Source organism: Corythoichthys intestinalis, chromosome 8 (assembly GCF_030265065.1).
Source record: "Corythoichthys intestinalis isolate RoL2023-P3 chromosome 8, ASM3026506v1, whole genome shotgun sequence".
Lineage (NCBI taxonomy): Eukaryota > Metazoa > Chordata > Actinopteri > Syngnathiformes > Syngnathidae > Corythoichthys > Corythoichthys intestinalis.
Window position 1 is genome coordinate 31,068,108 of NC_080402.1, and position 20,696 is coordinate 31,088,803.

Genomic DNA, 20,696 nt, shown 5'->3' on the forward strand with positions numbered 1-20,696 from the left:
GAAGTTTGCTAGAGTGAATGTAGACAAAGACCATGACTTCTGGACACCAGAACAGAGGACATGTTTGGGGTAAACCCAATACAGCATTCCAGAAAAATAATCCCACACCAACTGTGAAGCATGGAGGTGGTAGTGTCATGGTTTGGGGATGCTTTGCTTCAGCAGGACCTGGCCAGCTCACCATCATACAATCCACCATGAATTCTATCGTGTATCAGAGGATGCTTGAGGAACATGTGAGATCATCTGTGAAAAAATTAAAGCTGAAGCAAAAAAATGGACCCTGCAACACAACAATGACCCATAACATACCAGTAAATCCACCAAAGACTGGCTGAAAAGGAAGAAATGGAGAGTCCTGGAATGGCCGAGTCAAAGTCCAGATCTTAATCCCATTGAGATGATGTGGGGTGACTTGAAACGGGATGTACATGCAGGAAACCCCTCTAACATGTCACAGCTTAAAGTATTCTGCGTTTAGGAGTGGGAGCAAACTTTCTTCAGACCAATGTTAAGGACTGGTAAATGGTTACAAAAAGCATCTCACTGAAGTTACATCAGCCAACGGGGGTAACACTAGCTATTAGGTGATAAGGTGTCTTAACTTTTTCCTCAGTTAGAATATGCATTTTGTTGATATATTTGGTTTAATGAGTAAAACAATGTTAATTTTTGTTTACCTGCAATTAAATCACTTTCTTTTCCAGAGATAAATAAAAGCAAGATCAGACACAGATATGTGAACATTTCTTAATAGAGAACGGAATATTTCATGTGGTGTCCTCTAATTTTTCACGACTGTATTTATACATTTACTCTCTTCAGTAAAATTAAAAACATATGTATTCAGACTTCTTTGTCAAAATAATATGTACCTATAGTAGTTTTCAAAATGAATGTTGTAACTAGAGATGTCCCGATCGATCGGGATGCCGATCGATTGGGTCCGATCACGTCATTTTCAAAGTATCGGAATCGGCAAAAAAATATCGGACATGCCTTTTTTTAATATATGTACACGAATATTTTTTGATTAAATCATTTTCTAATTGTATTTAACGTTGCAGACATAATATGTTACACTCATCCAGAGTAGAGCCTAGTTCGGGTCTAAAAAAATCCAGCCCGACCCGACACGGCCCGCTGGTATTGAGGCGCGACCCGGCCCTATCAATTAAATAGATTTGCAGGCCCGAGCCTGAAAAACACGATTTTTTTTTGTTTTTTTTGTTGGAGTGACACGAAAAAAAAAAAAACGCAGCAGAAATTTATTTATTTTCATTTCTTCGAGTTGGCAGAAAACAGAGAAGATTCAAAAGGATTACATTTGTGTTGCCTTTGTGTGCATAAATGTGTCTTTCGTAACGAATTCACAGTTGTCAGAAAAAAAATGCAAGTAGTAAATAGTGTACATATTTTTATGAGAATTATAAAGCATTTACACAACGAAATAACGCTGGGAAAGTTTGTTAAATATATTTCTGAGTGTGTGGGTTATTGTTCTCACATGGACGCGCCTCTCTGACAAGGAGAGGGAACAGCAGCCCAAAAAAAAAAAAACTACAAATGCTTTGAAATATCATTCTTTATTGTAATGACAACAATACCAAAAATAAATTATAAAAAAAATAATAATGAAATAAAAGCTTTTAAACTGCGGGCTGGCCTTGACTGCAGTCTGCAACTTGCGGCATCATGTCCTGCTCTTTATTCCAATGAAATAAGGGAAATAATTAGACTGGTTCGGACTAAAAATGGCGATTTGAACAACAGGATATTATGGCTTACTTACAGTGTTTATATTTTTTTGGTCATCAACGTGCCGGAATAAGATTGCGTCCACTGGCAGGTTTCAGTGACGTTCTCCGCTGATCTTATGCGGCCTACAGCGCCGAAAACTTTCACTGCTGCTGCTGCTTGCAGGGATGCACAACAGTTTTTCTTGCCAACTTGAAATATTTGTTGCATTCGACGAAGCCGACAGTTTTTTGTTGCATCTTCCACGATCAATTGAATTTCTTTCCACACCTCACTCCTACCGGAGCATTCTTGCCTCTTCCATTCCCCCGTCTTCAGTTTGTTTTTAACTTCTTGCTGCTCCATATTGAAAAAGAAGTACCACGAGGATGAGGAGCCGTGTACACGCGGAAAGCGCCAGAGCAGGAGAAAATGAAAAAGAGGGCGGTGCCGTGCGCAAGCGCTACAGCGGGAGGACAAGAAAAAGCGGGCGGCTCGAAAAAGCGTAATACAGAGAGCCTGCTCTCCATTTTTAAAAAAAAAAAAAAAAAATAATTTATTAGTCCGGCACGGCGGCCGGACTAATAAATTATAAAACCCGACCCGAATGTGAATGCTTAACATTTGGGTCAGGTCGGGTTCGGGCACAAGATCTAACCTCTAATCCAGAGTCTTTAGTTTAGGCTTAAGGTAGGGTTGTCAAATTTATCCCGATAACGGCGGTAATTAATTTTTTCAAAAATGTATCACGTTAAAATATTTAACGCAATTAATGCTTGCGCTGCACGACCCACTCACGCATTGTCGCGCTTAATCTGTAATGGCGCCGTTTTACTTATATAGAGAGCTAAAAGGCAGTGTAAAATGAGTAGAGTGAATTTTGGCAGCCTTTGGAGCCTTTTTTATTTGGTTAAAGCCTTACAATCCCTCTCCCTACGATTAGAAATATCGTGGGAAGCAATGTGGGGAAGCAAGGTAGTAATTAATCTTTTTCTTAACACCATGGGTTATTTCCGAACGCAGAGAAAATATATCAATTGGTAGCACTACATTGCCTGGCACGGCCAGACTGTTCTCCCTGTATTTTTCAAACACTGAGAGAAAAGTCTGGGAACCATCCCATTAACGGCCTCTAGAGCAGGTACAAAATCAATCGACAAATCAGATTCGTTTATTTGCGTGACGTGTTCTTAACGAGCAACGTCACTCTTGCGCGTCGGAAGTCGTCTTCACAACAACACAGACGGTGAACAGGAGAGCCGAGAATATGTTCCAATCCACGGTAAAATCAGTTTTAAATTACCAAAAACACATCGACACGAGTCATTGACAACAGTCTGTCTCGCGCTAGCTATGTCGAATAAACTCCGCTCTCCTCGTATGTTTCCTCTCGCGCGCAAGTCACTCGTCCTGCCCTCGTTGTTTTACTTACGTCACTACTGCCCGTCGCTGATTGGTCCACTCTGCTGTCTGTTTGCTGTGTCTTGCGCCGCCCTGGAAATTGTATCCGCTGAATGGTGGCCAGACTCAATAGCTGGAACAGCGGTGAGTCTGGTGTACCAGGCAAAGCACTACGCAGTCATGGTTGCACTTCCCATCATGCATTTGGGCATGGCTACAGTATCATTTACTGAAAGCTCTGAAGCACTAGATGGCAATATTTAGTCACAATATACAAAGTCACATTTATCCTTTAAGAATTACAGGTCTTTCTATCCGTGGATCACTCTCACAGACAGAATGTTAATAATGTAAATGCCATCTTGAGGATTTATTGACATAATAAACAAATACAGTACTTATGTATGTTGAATGTATATATTCGTCCGAGTTTTATTCATCTTTTTCTTAATGCATTGCCAAAATGTATATGATCGTGAAAAATTATCGGGAATGATTGGAATTGAATCGGGAGCAAAAAAAAAAGCAATCGGATCGGGAAATATCGGGATTGGCAGATACTCAAACTAAAACGATCGGTAGCAAAAAAACACGATCGGACCAACCCTAGTTGTAACCAAATGCACTGCTGAAGTAGTTGTATCAAATGTCCAATAAGCACAACTGTGAATCCTGCACAAGGCAGTACTCTTTTAGAGAAAACTTGCAAAGAAAAAAGGAAACACTGAAAATTAGCTAAAAAGAAAAAAAAACATGCTGAAATGTTCAATAATTAAAAAAAAATCCTTTTACATTTGACATTGCATCTGACATTGTTGCATTTTGTGTGTGTATGGTTAACTGGGAGAGAGATTAGTATTATTCCGTAAGTAAATGAGCCAAAGACTAGCAGCAGTGTTGTAAATCGATTTTTAATGTTGATTTTCAATTTGTGGCATTACTTCAATTCTGCAAGTGACTTTAAAACATCCAGCATGAAGAAAAATAAAATAAAAACAACACAGTACGGCATGTAATAGGAAGTAGTTACAATGATGGTTGGATATCATGCAGAAATCAGGCTGTTTGGACTTTCTTTTGGCCATAGAAGCTTCAAAATTTTCAACATTTACATCTAAAGAAGAAACAATGGCTGAGCTGTGTCATAAGGTCACTTGTCAAACGCAAGACAGGTTTATAAGATCAGGCCCAACAACATTTTGTTGGGTTGTAAAGTGGGAACACAGTCGCTGCTTTACATGCGACCAAGACAATCCAACTTTGACTGAGTTGGAAACGCAAAAGAGGCACACTTTCTTCAGAGTGAACTTGAGTGGTAAAACATTGACAGGTCAACCATACACAATTGCAAAAAAAGAAAGAAAAGGCAGGCTTCAGAGGTCTAGTGATTGTTGATTTTCCCGATGTCGATTATTATTATTATTATTTTTTAATATAACCAGTAAAAAGGTTCAAATTTCCATGCAGTCACAATAACAACAGTTACAACAGTAACAAGAGTTTCCCATCAATTGTGATTCAAATTCTGGACCAAACGTGCATGCAAGATAGTCTTCAAACCTGAACAAAATTCATAATTGGCAGCTTTCGGCTGGTGTTTGTGTAGTTGCCTGAAGTCTGCTGCATTACTGCAAAAAAAAAAAAAAAAAATTGAGGGAGTTTCAGCATATGGGGATATTGAGAATGGGATCCTGGTGGCCTTTCTGTTCAGATAATGGCCAAACAAACTTTGAAAGACATAAAGTGCTTCTGTCAAAATAAATAACAGTAGAAAATGGTTCTGACAAGAAGGTATCAAAAAATGCACTTCCGATATGGAGGACTGGCACAAGGGAGACATTGAGGAGAGGTCCAATATCAAGATACATGGAGGTTACCAGATGTGACGAGGAATGGAGGGGGACATGAAGGGGTTGATCTTGGCATTCATTCAACCCAAAATGAGGCTTGACTTTCCTCCAGGGGGATTCCTGCGTCCGGACGGTTGTCCTGTGGACGGATCCTCAGCAGGAGGAGTGTCGTCTTCACGCTCGGGAGCTGTTGCAAGTTCAACAGGGTCGCAGCCTGAATACACATGCACAATATGTGTTGGCAATCCGTCCAAGTGCGACAGCACTTTCATTATCTTATCACTTGTTCTCTACTCTGGGTTCTGCTCCTGCTTGTTCAAGTTCTTTGGAAAGAAATAACTGCACTTCCAGTTTTGTATTCGACGAAAGAAAGACCCTGCTATGTTAACGCTAACGCAACATAACAGTGGTGCTTTAAACGACCCTCGAAAGTTTTAACATATCACAGTTTTATTCTGTCTTTGACATAGAATGACAAACGTAATTGCTGTACTGATGAGATCTGAGAGTTGACGTGTCATGAATCCCACTAGGTAAGGCAGGCCCCACTTCAATATTATTTGGCACAAGCACTTACTCAACTTTAGCATGTTTTATAAAAGATGCCCCGATAATCAAAATAAACACACCATTGGAAAACTCAAAATACCACAAGCATTTCTAATTTTGTTTTATATAACAGTTTCAATGGAATATGTATACACACAGTGGGGCAAATAAGTATTTAGTCAACGACCAATTGTGCAAGTTCTCCTACTTGAAAAGATTAGAGAGGCCTGTAATTGTCAACATGGGTAAACCTCAACCATGAGACAGAATGTGGAAAAAAAAAAACAGAAAATTACACTGTTTGATTTTTAAAGAATTTATTTCCAAATTAGAGTGGAAAATATTTAGTATTTGGTCACCTACAAACAAGCAAGATTTCTGGCTGTCAAAGAGGTCTAACTTCTTCTAACAAGGTCTAAGGAGGCTCCACTCGTTACCTGTATTAATGGCACCTGTTTTAACTCATTATTGGTATAAAAGACACCTGTCCACAAACTCAGTCAGTCACACTCCAAACTCCACTATGGCCAAGACCAAAGAGCTACTATCAGTAACACAATGCGCCGCCAGGGACTCAAATCCTGCACTGCCAGACGTGTCCCCCTGCTAAAGAAAGTACACGTCCAGGCCCGTCTACGGTTCGCTAGAGAGCATTTGGATGATCCAGAAGAGGACTGGGAGAATGTGTTGTGATCAGATGAAACCAAAATAGAATTTTTGGGTAGAAACACAGGTTCTCGTGTTTGGAGGAGAAAGAAAACTGAATTGCACCATACCCACTGTGAAGCATGGGGGTGGAAACGTCATGCTTTGGAGCTGTTTTTCTGCAAAGGGACCAGGACGACTGATCTATGTAAAGGAAAGAATAAATGGGGCTATGTATCGAGAGATTTTGAGTGAAAATCTCCTTACATCAGCAAGGGCATTGAAGATGAGACGTGGTTGGGTCTTTCAGCATGACAATGATCCCAAACACACAGCCAGGGCAACAAAGGAGTGGCTTCGTAAGAAGCATTTTAAGGTCCTGGAGTGGCCGAGCCAGTCTCCAGATCTCAACCCCATAGAAAATCTGTGGAGGGAGTTGAAAGTCTGTGTTGCCCAACGACAGCCTCAAAACATCACTGCTCTAGAGGAGATCTGCATGGAGGAATGGGCCAAAATACCAGCAACAGTGTGTGAAAAGCTTGTGAAGAGTTACAGAAAACGTTTGGCCTCGTTATTGACAACAAAGGGTACATAAAGTATTGAGATGAACTTTTGGTATTTTTTTTCCACATTCTGTCTCTCATGGTTGAGGTTTACCCATGTTGACAATTACAGGCCTCTCTAATATTTTCAAGTGGGAAAACTTGCACAATTGGTGGTTGACTAAATACTTATTTGCCCTACTGTATATACACACATATGTATGTGTTTTCTTTTTATCAGTAGAATGAATATTGCTGTTCCAATATAATGTAGTGAGCTTCTAATTTGAAGAATGACAGATTACAAGCTATATCAAGCTTAAAGAAAAACATAATGCAAGTATTTTGGTTAGTATTGATTGAAAGTAGTAATATACTTCTGGAAATATTAAAAAGTCACCACTCGAGTCTACAAAAAAACAAAATTGATGAAATTTTAAAAACTATCGAATTTCATGGCCTTGTATGAAAGGTTGATTTACAGACAAGTTTCCGAGGTACTTTAGCTTTACTTTTGCATTTCTGCTCGCGACTTCCGTTTTACACTTTTGTCTAACCAAAACAACAGTGAAGCTGGAGTGGCATTACTCATCAAAATCCCTCAAAAAGACAATTTGGAAATGTTGCATCCATCTGCTATCATCACGACTAAGAGCCGCCACAGCCAAAACAGTTTTGTATTTTATTAATTTAATGGCAGTGGATGGAAACGCAATCAGGCACCAGAAAAGCTGCGAAGCATCCAGTTGAATGTGTCCTAATACATGAATATGGGAATTTTGTTTTCATGAAGGCAGATGTGGAACCAAGACAGTGCCACCACAAAGCAATAAGGTACATTTATGTTCAATTTGACTACAATTCTGTGTGTTGCGTCACAGCTGAGACATCATTAGCTTTGCTAGTTATTCAACGACAAAGTCATACACCGGCTTTTTATCCTAAATGCATAACTTCAAGTGTTACACGTTTTTTGTTTGCTTGTTTACATTCGGAAATCCTTGTTAGGCAAGAGAAAACAACATGATGTGGCTCACAACAACACTTAAGTTGGTGGACATATATCGAGACTACGTGCGTTCTACCTTGATAATGGCAATCTGGATTTATGCGCTACCTTCCTTTAATATTTTTCTAATAATTTTATAAATTGTGATTTATTGACTTGTTTTGCTTCTTTTAAATAAAACAAGAAATGTAATCATGTTGTTCAAAAGTTTTATTGTGATCAATATAGTTACAAAAAAGAATGACATACTATTTGTGTTTATATGTACATGTGCGACGAGATAATAATATAACCTAACTAGATGAAAACTACTTTATAGTATTTCCTTATAACAACAAAATCCGTGTCAGCCCTTCTGCATTCGGCAACTGTAAAATTTGTAATTTCGCCTCATTTTGGTCACTCAAGTGGGCGGTGTATCAATCTACACGCCATGTTAACACAGGCTGCACAGATTGTAAGAATTTTGTCCACGAACAATCAAGTGACAAGAACAAACATGCAATCTTTTAGGTGGATCTTTTAGAGTTAAAACTGTGAGCTAAATCGTTAATCTGTTGCTGGTTTCGATTTAGAGCGTATGGCATGGTAGATCCACACTGGCGCTTTGAACCTGGACGCTGTTCAAAACATTCCACTTCCAAGCATATACTGTATATAGTCGTTTCGAGGAGTTCACACAACCAAGCACAGCACAGAAAGTCCCGGAGTCTCATCTACGTTGTGCTGAATCCATTTTTGGAGAATCCGTGGGTTCCTCTGGTTTGATATTGCAGTTTAAAACTATGTCTACTTCAACCGCACCTCATGTTGATCTGTCTAAACCGGAAGTCAGTAGCAGAAAATGTCAAAGATGGCGCTGCCCAATTTTCACTCAGGAAACTTGTCTAAACTACTGCATTCTGAAATCCGCGTGCCGGATGAACTCCTTGCGTCTACTTTCCACGCGGCACGTTCCACGCGTCAGGTATAAACAAGCCTTAAAAGTCCCCTTCCTTTGAAGGATTTCCTACTTTGATCTTCATAGGTTTTTACTGAACACTACTGGAGTGTCATCAAAGCCCCCCAATTTTTTTTTTACTGTTACACCAAGCCCTTTTTCTACAATACGGATTTTTTATTTTGCGTTGGAAAATGTGTATCTGGACTTCCAGACATGCCAGTGTACAGCAGGGAAAAAATGGTTAAATATCCTGCAACTTAGACACAACACTTTAGTCATAACACAATCTCATTATATCTTAATGTTACAATGAAAATACAGGCTAGTCTACTCTATTTTATTACTGCTTTACAGAAATATGACAATGTCTATGTGACAAGCAAATCTAATTTTACATTATGTAAGGGGGTAAATATACTCACCATTGTCCCATAGAGGCGTGTCGCCATCCTAAAAGAAGAAAAATGTTCTGTCATGACAACACAGAATGGAAATTCTTGAATCATTAATAGTCATGATGCTAATATTATCGTCTGTCTAATTAATTACGCCTTTATTTGGAGACCGATCGATCGATCTATCTAGATAAACAGACTTAATGTCCAAATCACAACAACACAGCACATGCAAAAGCTAAAAGAAAAAATAATAAAAGATACACACTAAAATACAAATAAAATCATAAAAAGTGAACTACAGTAAACAACAATGGGTCTCCTAGTGGCCCACTTTTAAAAGGCACCTATACCAGTGCTTCCAAAACCATGACTAGCAGCGTGTAAAACTGTGCAAAATCTTAGTCAGGCCCAACACAATCACATATTTAGAACCATTCAGATAACTAATAAAATTAAACATCAGCATCCTTAAAACAGACTGGAAATTATTTACCCGAGCTGCTACAAACATTTCTGAAGCTTTGCTACCTCTGGGCCTTTTTAACAAGATTCTCAGAGAGTTATTATATGCCACTTATAGTCTCTGAAAGCTTGCTTTGTTATATTTTGTCCACACATGCGCAGCGTAGAGGGGTGTACAATAGGCTTTAAACAGGGCCACCTTCACCCCATCAGTGCGCTGACCAAATTTACGAGAAAGAACATTAGCTTGGACATATGGAGAACGACATTGTCGAAAAATGAATAAATAATGAATGTTCCTTTGGCTGAGGTGATCAAACTTACACAATTGAAATTGAATCACTTAGTATATTTAAACATGTTCTATGATTTATTCATGGTGTCACATGATTTGAATCAATCACTAACTTTGTGAGTCAAAAGGACAAAGTTTGATATACTTATCTCGGCATCTTTTTGAGGCACTCTTTAGTGGGGTTTAATTGTTAGATCACTCATGCTATGCAACAGGTAGGCAGTAATACTGTATTTGTGTTATTGGTTGTAACCATTACAGTATACTCAACCTGTGTAGTTCAGGACAGTGTTGTTTTGGCAGCCCTTTTCATTTTCGTCTTAATCTTTTGGACGACAATACTTATTAGTCTTAGTCATTACAGTATACTCAACCTGTGTAGTTCAGGACAGTGTTGTTTTGGCAGCCCTTTTCATTTTCGTCTTAGTCTTTCGGACGACAATACTTATGTCTAAGTCATATTTTAGTCATCTCAAAATGTGTTTGTCTTCGGCTATTTTTTGTTGACGAAAACTCAAGACTAATTTCGTCTAGTTTTAGTCGACGTTTAATAAAAATGTTTTCGTCTGTAAAATGAAAAAAAAATTGTCATTATGCCCACCAGGACGCCACGAACTGTATGAAAAAAAAGTTGTCTGGGAGTTTCAGAGGACGCTAGCCGTTAGCAATAGCCTGATGCTAATGCTACGAGTTACATTTAGTGTGTGATGATCACTCAGCAAAGAGTTTAGGAGGACGCTTGCTGTTAGCAATAGCCTGAAGCTAACGCGAACATGAATGCTATGCTAACGTTACGAGTTACATTTAGTGTGTGATGATCACTCGGCAAAGACCTTTAAAGGGAAAAGCACCATTGCATACTGTCTCTTCTTGCAAAGAAAAGAAAACTAATGACTGGAGAGGATACTAGCAGGTTAACTTGGGTGGGGGGGCGCAGCATGTCACATGAGTGACGCAACCAGACACACATTGTGAACATGTGACAAAAACAATGGGGCATTTTCGTCTTGTTCTCGTCTCGTCAGATGAAAACTGGCATTCGTGTCGTTGTTTTAGTCTCCCAATAAACTTTTTTAGCTCGTTATAGTCTCGTCATCGTCATGAAAAAATTGTTCGTCGACAAAATATTTTCGTTACAGTCATCGTTCACGAAAACAACACTGGTTCAAGATGTGTAAAAAGGTGACATATTGCATATCAAGAAGAACAATGAGAAACTTGTTATTTTACATCAACAGTCACATAATTGACTACGTCATGGAATAAAACTGATGAGCCAATTTCCCCATTACTTTTGCCTTTTGTGGGAAGCATTTCTAAAATCTTCAGGGAGCAAACTCTTTTGGCATTTGATGATGTTACAAAACAACTACATATCAGCGATATTATACCAAGGGCCTTTAAAAATAAATTAAGCACAAAATATGAAATTAATAATTGGAAGTTACCGTATTATGGCATAACATATGTTTTTTAAGTTCTCAGAGGGCCACGACAACTTGCCGCGCTCAAAAATGCTCAATGTCGGGCCTTGCATTGTCTTGGTCCTGGCAAGGGGCCATAATGTAAACACATGAAAGCTGAGTGGAGCAGAATCTTGTCCATTTCACTTCCTGTTTTTAGTTTCCCTTCCTTTAATCTACTGCATTGAGACCAGGACAACTTGCACCTTTGTACCAGTGAATATTAAATAGTAGAACTACTTTTGCTTTCAAGATGAAACGGTGAATGCTAGGTAAAAAGCTCAAGGTTTTGATCAAGTGCATCCCAGAATCCTGTTTAACAATTAAAAAAAAAAAAAACAACTTAATTTTATTTTTTTAAACAACAATAATAATAATAAAAGCCAATATTTCCAGGAAGTAGGAAAAATATCCATTGTCAGACATTTTTAAATGCCACTGTTTCAGCCAATTAAAAGAGCTGCCCAAATAGTCCTGCCTACTCAACACATATTGGCTACCTACTGTGCTTTCTGCAGTTATATGGCCTATACATCCTTTAATGGACCGAGGACGACAAGCAGGCTGAGTCTTAGACAGAGAAAGGAGAAAAACAAAGACACTGCACAGGAACGGAACAGAAACAACAAAGACTGTGCCGATTAGCTACTTTTTATCTATTTCAAATGTATTAGCGTTTAAATGTGCTCTGTGCGCGTGCCGTGACTGATGTCACGTTTGTCACACAATGTCTGTGCTCACAAGAGGTGTAATTTTTGGTGTTGAAACATTATTTTCTCCACCATCTGTTATAAGAAATTAGAGATTTGCATATTCAATTTCTTTGAGAAACCCTATTTCACATAAAGGTCATTTCATACTAGCTTTTATCTTTTGAGTATTTGCGTGCTTCTGCAAATCCCACTTCCCCAGTCCGAATGTTGTACTTTCCTGTGTATCTCATGACTGGGCCTCTGATATTTACCATTGAGGGGGCGTCTGCTGAGTTGACTGCATTGGTGGCTCCTCTCCTAAGGGGAGCCGACGACTCACCGCACAGAACGCCCGTCGGCTTCCCACCTAAAAAAAAGACCATCACACAAGTGAGTCTTGTTATATGCACTGCCTATTACCATCTTTATGCAGTCATTTAAAAGGAAACGGAGGAAGTTTGTTTTTCAGTTGTGCACAGATAATGAACACCATCAAGAAAAACACACAAACACCTTGATACATACATTTGGCTTCTTAAACCCCTTTCTGACATGTGCTGAACTCCAGTTAATTCCCGGGATTCAAACAGGTAGCCCTGATGTCAAAAAGTAATTTCCCGGGTCGACTGACACGGGTTGCATCCTAGTATATTGTCTGGGATTTACCCGGGACGCGGCGTGTGTGAAAGCAGCCAGTTAATTCCCGGGTCACAGCGCGAAGGCTGATGATGTAATTTCCCAAATATAACGCGCACTTTTTTCCCCCAAAATCAACTTGTAAAATCACGGTGCGCATTATAAACGGGTACATGGATGGAGACAGAAATATATATATATTATTCATTCATTCATTTTCCATGCCGCTTTTTCCTCACGAGGGTCGCGGAGGTGCTGGAGCCTATATATATACTGGACTGTCTCAGAAAATTAGAATACACAATATTCTAATTTTTTGAGACAGTCCTGTGTATATATACAGGACTGTCTCAGGAAATTAGAATACACAATATTCTAATTTCCTGAGACAGTCAGGAAATTAGAATATTGTGTATTCTAATTTCCTGAGACAGTCCTGTATATATACACAGGACTGTCTCAAAAAATTAGAATATTGTGTATTCTAATTTCCTGAGACAGTCCAGTATATAAAATACGATTTTTGTTTTTTATTGACACGGCCATGTTGTGTTGAAGAAACGTATGCGGCGATCCGTTGCCGACCATTACGGTACGTGACGTCACCATTTTGTTTCGGTAATACTTCACTCTGATCGGCCGAATGATTTTGTCTGTGTTAAATTCTGCTTTTTTCACTCTTCATAAAGCACAGAATTTAGTTTCTTGAACTCATTTGAGTCAACGTTTATTGCAGCTACACAACTCAGACCATAACAAACGTAACAACACAGACTTCCTATGTCCGTCAACTATATCTGTCCCTCGGGAAACTCCAACCCAAATAACAATAGTTCCTATTGTTACTGTCGTGTCGACAGCGATGAGCTCCCTCGGATTTCCAACTTACGTTCTCACTTTCATTTTACCGTATCAATCCATGGAGGAAACATTTATTCATCATGATGAAACGAGCAAGTATACAGCAGCCTTTAAAAGAAAAGTCACATCTGTTTTGTTTTCTCCTGGATTCTGGTAAATTCAAGAAGTTATCAGATCATATTATTACCGTACATATGGTCAATTTATGGTAATGTTTTGAACTACCAATGTGCTATGCTTGTGCTGTGTTTCACTAGTCAGTAAAATGACCTTTCTGTATCTGTCCACGAGCTCTGTTTTCTTGTATTCTTCTTTTTATTGGTGCTAAAATTAGGGTGCGCATTATACACGGGTACAATAATTTCCCCTAGATTTTATAAGTAAATTTGGGGTGCGCGTTATACACGGGTGCGCCTTATATCCGGGAAATTATGGTAAATATCATGGCGGGCTGATAGTCATTTCTTCTTTGTTCGCAGTAAGACGAAAAGTGATAAACAAACATTGCACTTATCAACATAGCAAACTGGAAAGATAGCAAAATTAAACTGGAAACATAAAAAAAAAAATTGCTACTGGATCTTAGAGCCGAGGAAGAGACAGTCCATCGTCCATCTTTGGAAATGTGTGGCTTACTTTGTTGCCGATGCAGACCAAAAATGACATTATGTCCGAGCTATAAAATCCCGCCTTTCCTGCACAGAGAACGCCGAGTCGCCAACTCGGGACAAATCTGAAAGTGTCCAACCCGGGTAATTCTCGGTATATCTCCCCATGTCTCAAAGCCATGACACGGGTAAATCCCACATCATCTTAGAGAGGAATTTAACGGGATATAGTCTGAAAGGGGCTTTAGATCCAGCATACAGTATCGGATACTTCTATTCTTTACACATGGCTGTTTGTTAAGCATTGTTTGATTATTTCTATCTAAAGGAAAAAAATACTTTGATGAAATTGTTTCCTTTGAATGCATTTCTTGATAGGTCATTACAGTCATGTGAAAAAATTAGCACACCCCATTAAATATTCAGTTCTTTATCAAGAAATGTTCACATATCAATTTCTGATCTTGTTTTTCCTTTATCGCTGGAAAAGAAAGTGATTTAATTGCAGGTAAACAACAAAAATGAATGTTTTACTCATTAAACCAAATATATCAACAAAATGCATATTCTAACTGAAGAAAAAGTTAGGACACCCTACCACCTGATCGCTAGTGTTACCCCCTTTGGTTGAAATAACTTAAGTGAGACACTTTTTGTAGCCAACTACCAGTCTTTGACATCGGTCTGAAGAAAGTTTGCCCCACTGCTCAATGGAGAATACTTTCAGCTGTGAGACGTTTGAAGTGTTTCTTGCATGTACAGCCCGTTTCAAGTCACCCTACAGCATCTCAATGGGATTAAGATCTGGGCTTTAACTCGACCACTCAGGGACTCTCAATTTCTTCCTTTTCAGCCAGTCATTGGTGGATTTACGGGTGTGTTTTGGGTCATTGTCATGTTGCAGGGTCCAGTTTCGCTTCAGCTTTCATTTTTTCACAGATGATCTCACATGTTCCTGAAGCACCCTCCGATACAGGATAGAATTCATGGTGGATTCTATGATGGTGAGCTGGCCAGGTCCTACTTTAGCAAAGCATCCCCAAACCATGACACTTCCACCTCCATGCTTCAAAGTTGGTATAAAGTTCTTTTCCTGGAATGCTGTATTGGGTTACATCAAACATGTCCTGTGTTCTGGTGTCCAAAAAATTCAATTTTAGAATCATCTGTCCAAAGAACATTATTCCAGAAGTCCTGGTCTTTGTCTACATTCACTCTGGCAAACCTCCGTTTGGCCTTCATGTTCTTCTTGGAGAGCAAAGGTTTTCTCCTTGCACACCTCCCATGAAGGTTAAACTTGTGAAGTCTCTTTCTGATTGTAGAAACAAGCACTTTAACATCAACAGTAGCATGAGTCTGCTGCAGGTCCCGTGATGACATTTTAGGGGTTTTGAAGACTTCTTTTAGTATCTTGCGGTGTGCTATCGGGGTGAACTTGATTGGAAGGGCAGACCTGGGCATGTTGGCAGTTGTTTTGAATGTCCTCCACTTGTAAACTATTTTCCGGACAGTAGAATGCCCAATCTTCTTTCTGAAGGCCTCAGAAAGCTCATTTGATCTTACCATGGTGTTTTCTCTCACTTCAACAGTCAGGGGCACACCAAACTAAATGTGAGGTTTATATAAGGCAAGCCTCCTTCAAAACACTGGATAATGATGTTCTAATCATGTGCACCTGATGTGATACCCCTGTGTGTGATTTTAGCCATTTTAAGTGGGATTGAATGTGGAAGTGTCCTAATTTATTTCTCAACAGAAATTGCATTTATTTAAAATTACCTTTTACAGAAAGTTATAAAAACATTTTTCAGTTTAAATTGTTTAATTCTATTACTTGAATCGCTCAAGATTGTTAAAATTGATATTAAATATCCATATGACCAAATATGTTAAAAAAAAACACACACAGGCTTCCATAGGGTGTCCTAATTTTTTCACATGATTGTATGTACGGTCACATTAATGACCAATCATAGATACAAGGGGGAAGAAGACAGGTCCTGTACCCGGCGGGTTGTTCCTTCGGTTAGCGTAGGGGTCTTCGGGCTCGGCGAAAACACTGGAAGCCATCTTGTCTTTGCGGGCGGGAGGTTTGTCGTCGTCAGCCCCAAACGAGATGTTAGATGCACCGCCGGGAGGACGCAGAACCCTTAAGAAAGATAAAGGTATAGTCATAGGTCAATTGGATGGCAGACAATGTTTCTTATCACATTATTAGGAACTTTGGACAATAGAGTTTATATAATACCGGAGTGCTTTAACTAGAACATAACATGACATCACACTCCTCCAGCAGCCATTACTCTTAATGATATGTATAAATGTGCAGTAATAATCCTATTAGTGTGTTTAGGCTAAAAGGTCTTATAAAAATGTAACAAGGTGCGCAAAACATTATAAAGTGTATTGTATATTTTAGCCAAGGGTGAGATAGCTTGCCGTCTGTTGATGATGTCAATGTGTCTGCCCCACGGAGCTGGAAGCTGTCAGCAGTTTTTTTTTCTCACACTGCTACAAAACAGTGTGTCCCATTTTAAATTCACTTTAGTCCCTGCAGTTTGGGAGCTACCCTTGGAATGTTTGGTGTGACATTATCTTGAGTTTTAATCAATTTGGTTTTGCTTAAATACTATGTTCATTATCATTTTCACATTTGAGTTTACATGCCGGAATATATCCCGTTTGAGGGGAGGAATTAAACTCTGGTTGGGGTGTAAATTTTAGGTCCTATATTATCATCTAGAATAAATATGATGACAATGCATCGATACACCAGCATCAAATATTATTATTGCACACGGTCACGTTGCTTTTATGTGACCTGATTTGTGGAGTTTACATATGGATACACCAGCACTTACATGCCTTTCTCATTAGCTTCGGAGTCGTTGCGTCTATCAGGCCAAACAGTACCACCTTGTGGAAAGATAAAAGTCTGTAGTACTGTTCTGTAGTCTCTTATTAGAGGAGTATTCTGGGTTGAGGTGTTCATTTTTTACAAGTACACTGAACCAAACTTTACGACACCGTGGAAAGGCAATAATGGCTATACTGTTAGTCATCAGATCAGTAACAGTACCATCATCTTGACCAATATCAAATTGTGTACACTTCAATTTTTCCTCAGAAGATGAAGGTTGAATTCTTTATTAAAAGAAAGGGGGTTTGGGGGACTAATATTTATTATATGGCAGAAAACACTCAGGTGACTTGAAGTTCCGCTCTAAGACCCCTAATTTGGCCAAATTTCAAAACTGTCCGATATGCACGTGTGATACATCATTGGAAAGCTTAAAACCTCAATTTTCTTTGGGGGGGGGGGGGGGGGGGTGAACAGGAGGGTATTAAAAAAAAATTAATTAAGTAGCAAAACCCTAACTGGAGGCAAGAGCAGAATTAAAGATGACACGATTTTAACGAGATATTATCGCGTACATACCATGTTTCGATCCAAAAACTCCATGTAGCATGTATCACCGAGTGTCAAGACACAGCTGTGAGTGGCCACAGCTGGATTTTTTGGAGATTTTATGGGTGAAACATGGTGATATAACAAGGGCCGTGATGCAGAAACCGCAGACAACAAGGAATGGTTGAGATTTTCTTTTTCATATACAATAGTTACTGTTTTGAACGTTTTTTTTTTTTTTTTTTTTTTGGATCGATTATTTACCATCTAACATATCGGGGAAAATGCGACAGTAACAAAAAAAATTACAATTAAGCGATAGTTATGAGGTAGATATCCGTGACTTTTTTACAGACGCCAATTTTTTCATTGTGACGAGATTTGTTTAAAAGTTTAAAATATGCAAGTGAATAACTTTTTAAAGTTTTTTTTTTTTTTTTTTAACTAAATATGAGACATCAATTAATGATTCTGAGCTAAAAATGACATTTTGAATTAAAATATTACTTACCTTCTTTTTACGGCTAGGTTGAAACAAAAGCGGTTGTGCGACGTCTGTAAACGGGGGTTTACAGGGTAAAATGGACAAATTAAAAATAGTTCAGAGGCTTAGTGCGCCATGAATCTGCTATGGCAGCATAAAGACATATTGTTCTATCAAACACAACAGTTCTTTTTGCTTAAAATACAGCAGTTTATTTTAAAGAGGGGTGCAAGAGCAGAAACCGCTTTTTCAGTCTTGTCTGTTTTCCGCCATACATATTTCATTAGGACAACAAACCCGGATTTAACAACAAAATCACATTTAAATTACTAATTATTAACAATTAGGACATAAAATCGGTGCGCTATTTTTTACTGGCTTTATAGATTAACAAATCTTAAAATGTATCAATATAAACTGATACTTACATCTTTGGAATCGTCTATTAACGGTTTCTTTCAAAGCATTTTCACACATACCAAATGTTCATCCATGTGAACGATAAAAATATTAAGAAAATGTAATTGAAAAAATATATATAATCAATGTACTGTTGTTAAAATTTAATCTTCAAAATTTGAGTGACCCTCTTTGTTGCATTTCGATTGATGGGGTAGCCACAAGGGTGGCCCCACCCTACGGAGCACATCCCACGCTCCAATACCAACATTTTCGCTTAAATTTTATTTCGGTCTTCATGAAACCGGATGCAAATAAAAATCTGCCAGTCGGTGAAGTATTTCAACACCTGCACTTGAAATATTCTGTTATATTTCATCACTAGTAAGCTCGCTGCAAGGTGTACAAAGGAACATGTGCTACAATGCTATTTAAATTACAACGTCACGTCTAATTGGGTCTCTTATACTAACAACACAGCTACGTTACCAATTCTAAGGTATTCTACATGATCCAAAACAAACAATTGCAAGGGTTCCGGACAAATATAGGACGTTTAACATTTTACGGATGCTATACTAGTTGGCCGACAGCATGGCTAGAGTGATGGAAACACGTTATCATCATTATTTTATTTATTTTTTTACCTGGAGCTGTTTTTAGCACCGGGCTCCATTCCTTGGTATGTCGTTGTTGTCGTCATTTTCACAATGGTCGTTAAAAAATTAGGACAAATATTGGATTATACGTGTGTTGTACTTCACCGACTCATCTTTGTCCGTCCAAATCGGGGATGCTCTCAGAACCATAGATCTCACATGTACATAGCGAGATGACGAAAGACTGAGTCGGCGGCGTAAATTGAATGGCGGCCATCTTACATCGGGGGATTTCTACAGCAGGACGAATGAGCAATGGTTTTCTCCACTAAAATGCTAATATATCGCTAAATGCTGAACGGATATACAAACGGTTTGGGTTATAACCAGTGTTGTTAATAACGGCGTTACAATATAACGGCGTTACTAACGACGTTATTTTTTTCAGTAATGAGTAATCTAATTAATTACTTTTCTCATCTTGGCAACGCCGTTACCGTTACTGAGGCGGGAAAGGCGTGCGTTACTATGCGTTACTAAGTTGGTTGAATAAAAAAAAGTCTGAGAGAAACGGACTCACGGGGACGAGAGCAGAGCAGGAGTGGGGAAGACGCCGTTGCAACCGCGATGCTAGGTGGCTCCAATACCTGACTGCAGCCATAGCCGACAAACTACGCCCACATGACACGGTAGATATCATATTATAGAACTAGATTCAAATGATAGACACTGCTGCATTGCCAACATGTTTTAAGGACTACATGCGTTTGTAAACACCCGCCATCTTAAAGCAGTAGACCTCTCAGGAAGGCCCTGATGTAGAGATCCTTCCTAGCGAACCTAAGTAATTTTTTATAATCTAAAATGCTCCTAAATCGGCAAAATCTTAACTTAAATCTATCTTTAAATGATGAAACAATTTTAAAACTTACACATGTTTAAAGTAGACAGAAGGGAACTAATGCAATAACAGGAGAAATTTTAACAACTTTAATGATTGATTCACAACTTTAAATGACTTCCACACATAGCAAAGGTTACTAGCTAGTTATCGCAATACCTTTGTGTCTAGTTAAGGGCTAGGGCCAATTGTCCCCCAAACCCTTTAAGCTTCACATTGTGTGACCTGTGTTTTTTTTTTTTTTTTTTTTTTTTTTTGAGGAAAAAAAAATATCACTAGTTACTTTGCCAAGTAACTAATTACTCTTACATTCAGGTAACTGAGTTACTAACGCAATTACTTTTTGGGAGAAGTAATTTGTAACTGTAATTAATTACTTTTTTAAAGTAAAATTAACAACACTGCATGGCACTAAATGCGTTAGTAGACAGCCGCCATCTTAAAGCAGTAGACTTTTTAGGACGGCTCTGTTGTAGAGAACCTTCCTAGCGAACCTAAGTAACTTTTTATCTAAAATACTTCTAAATCGGCAAAATCTTGACTTGAATCTATCTTTAAATGATGAAACAGTTTTAAAACTTTCATATGTCGAAAGTAGAGAGACGGGAACAAATGCAATAATGGGAGCAATTTTAACAACTTTTAACAGTTGATTCAGGGTAAAGGGTAAATTAGGGTAAAGAATTGGGCTCGGGCCAATTGTACCAAAAACCTTCACAAAAAACTTCACATAGTGTGGCCAATGTTTTTTTTTTTTTTTTTGGGAAAAAAAAAAAAAAGTAATTATCACCAATTACTTTGCCAAGTAACTAA

The 20,696-nt window shown here is 38.6% G+C and overlaps 1 protein-coding gene across 1 annotated transcript; it reads right to left on the reverse strand.

The window, feature by feature from the left end:
• Positions 1–4,032: 4,032 nt before the first annotated feature.
• On the reverse strand, positions 4,033–19,222 carry jpt1a (Jupiter microtubule associated homolog 1a). Its single transcript, XM_057842958.1, has 5 exons — positions 19,031–19,222; positions 16,098–16,240; positions 12,259–12,353; positions 9,099–9,126; positions 4,033–5,202 (listed from the first exon to the last, which is right to left on the reverse strand). Exons 1-5 carry the CDS (start codon positions 19,084–19,086, stop codon positions 5,069–5,071), a joined length of 456 nt encoding a protein of 151 aa, XP_057698941.1. The 5' UTR covers positions 19,087–19,222; the 3' UTR covers positions 4,033–5,068.
• Between the last annotated feature and the right edge of the window lie 1,474 nt (positions 19,223–20,696).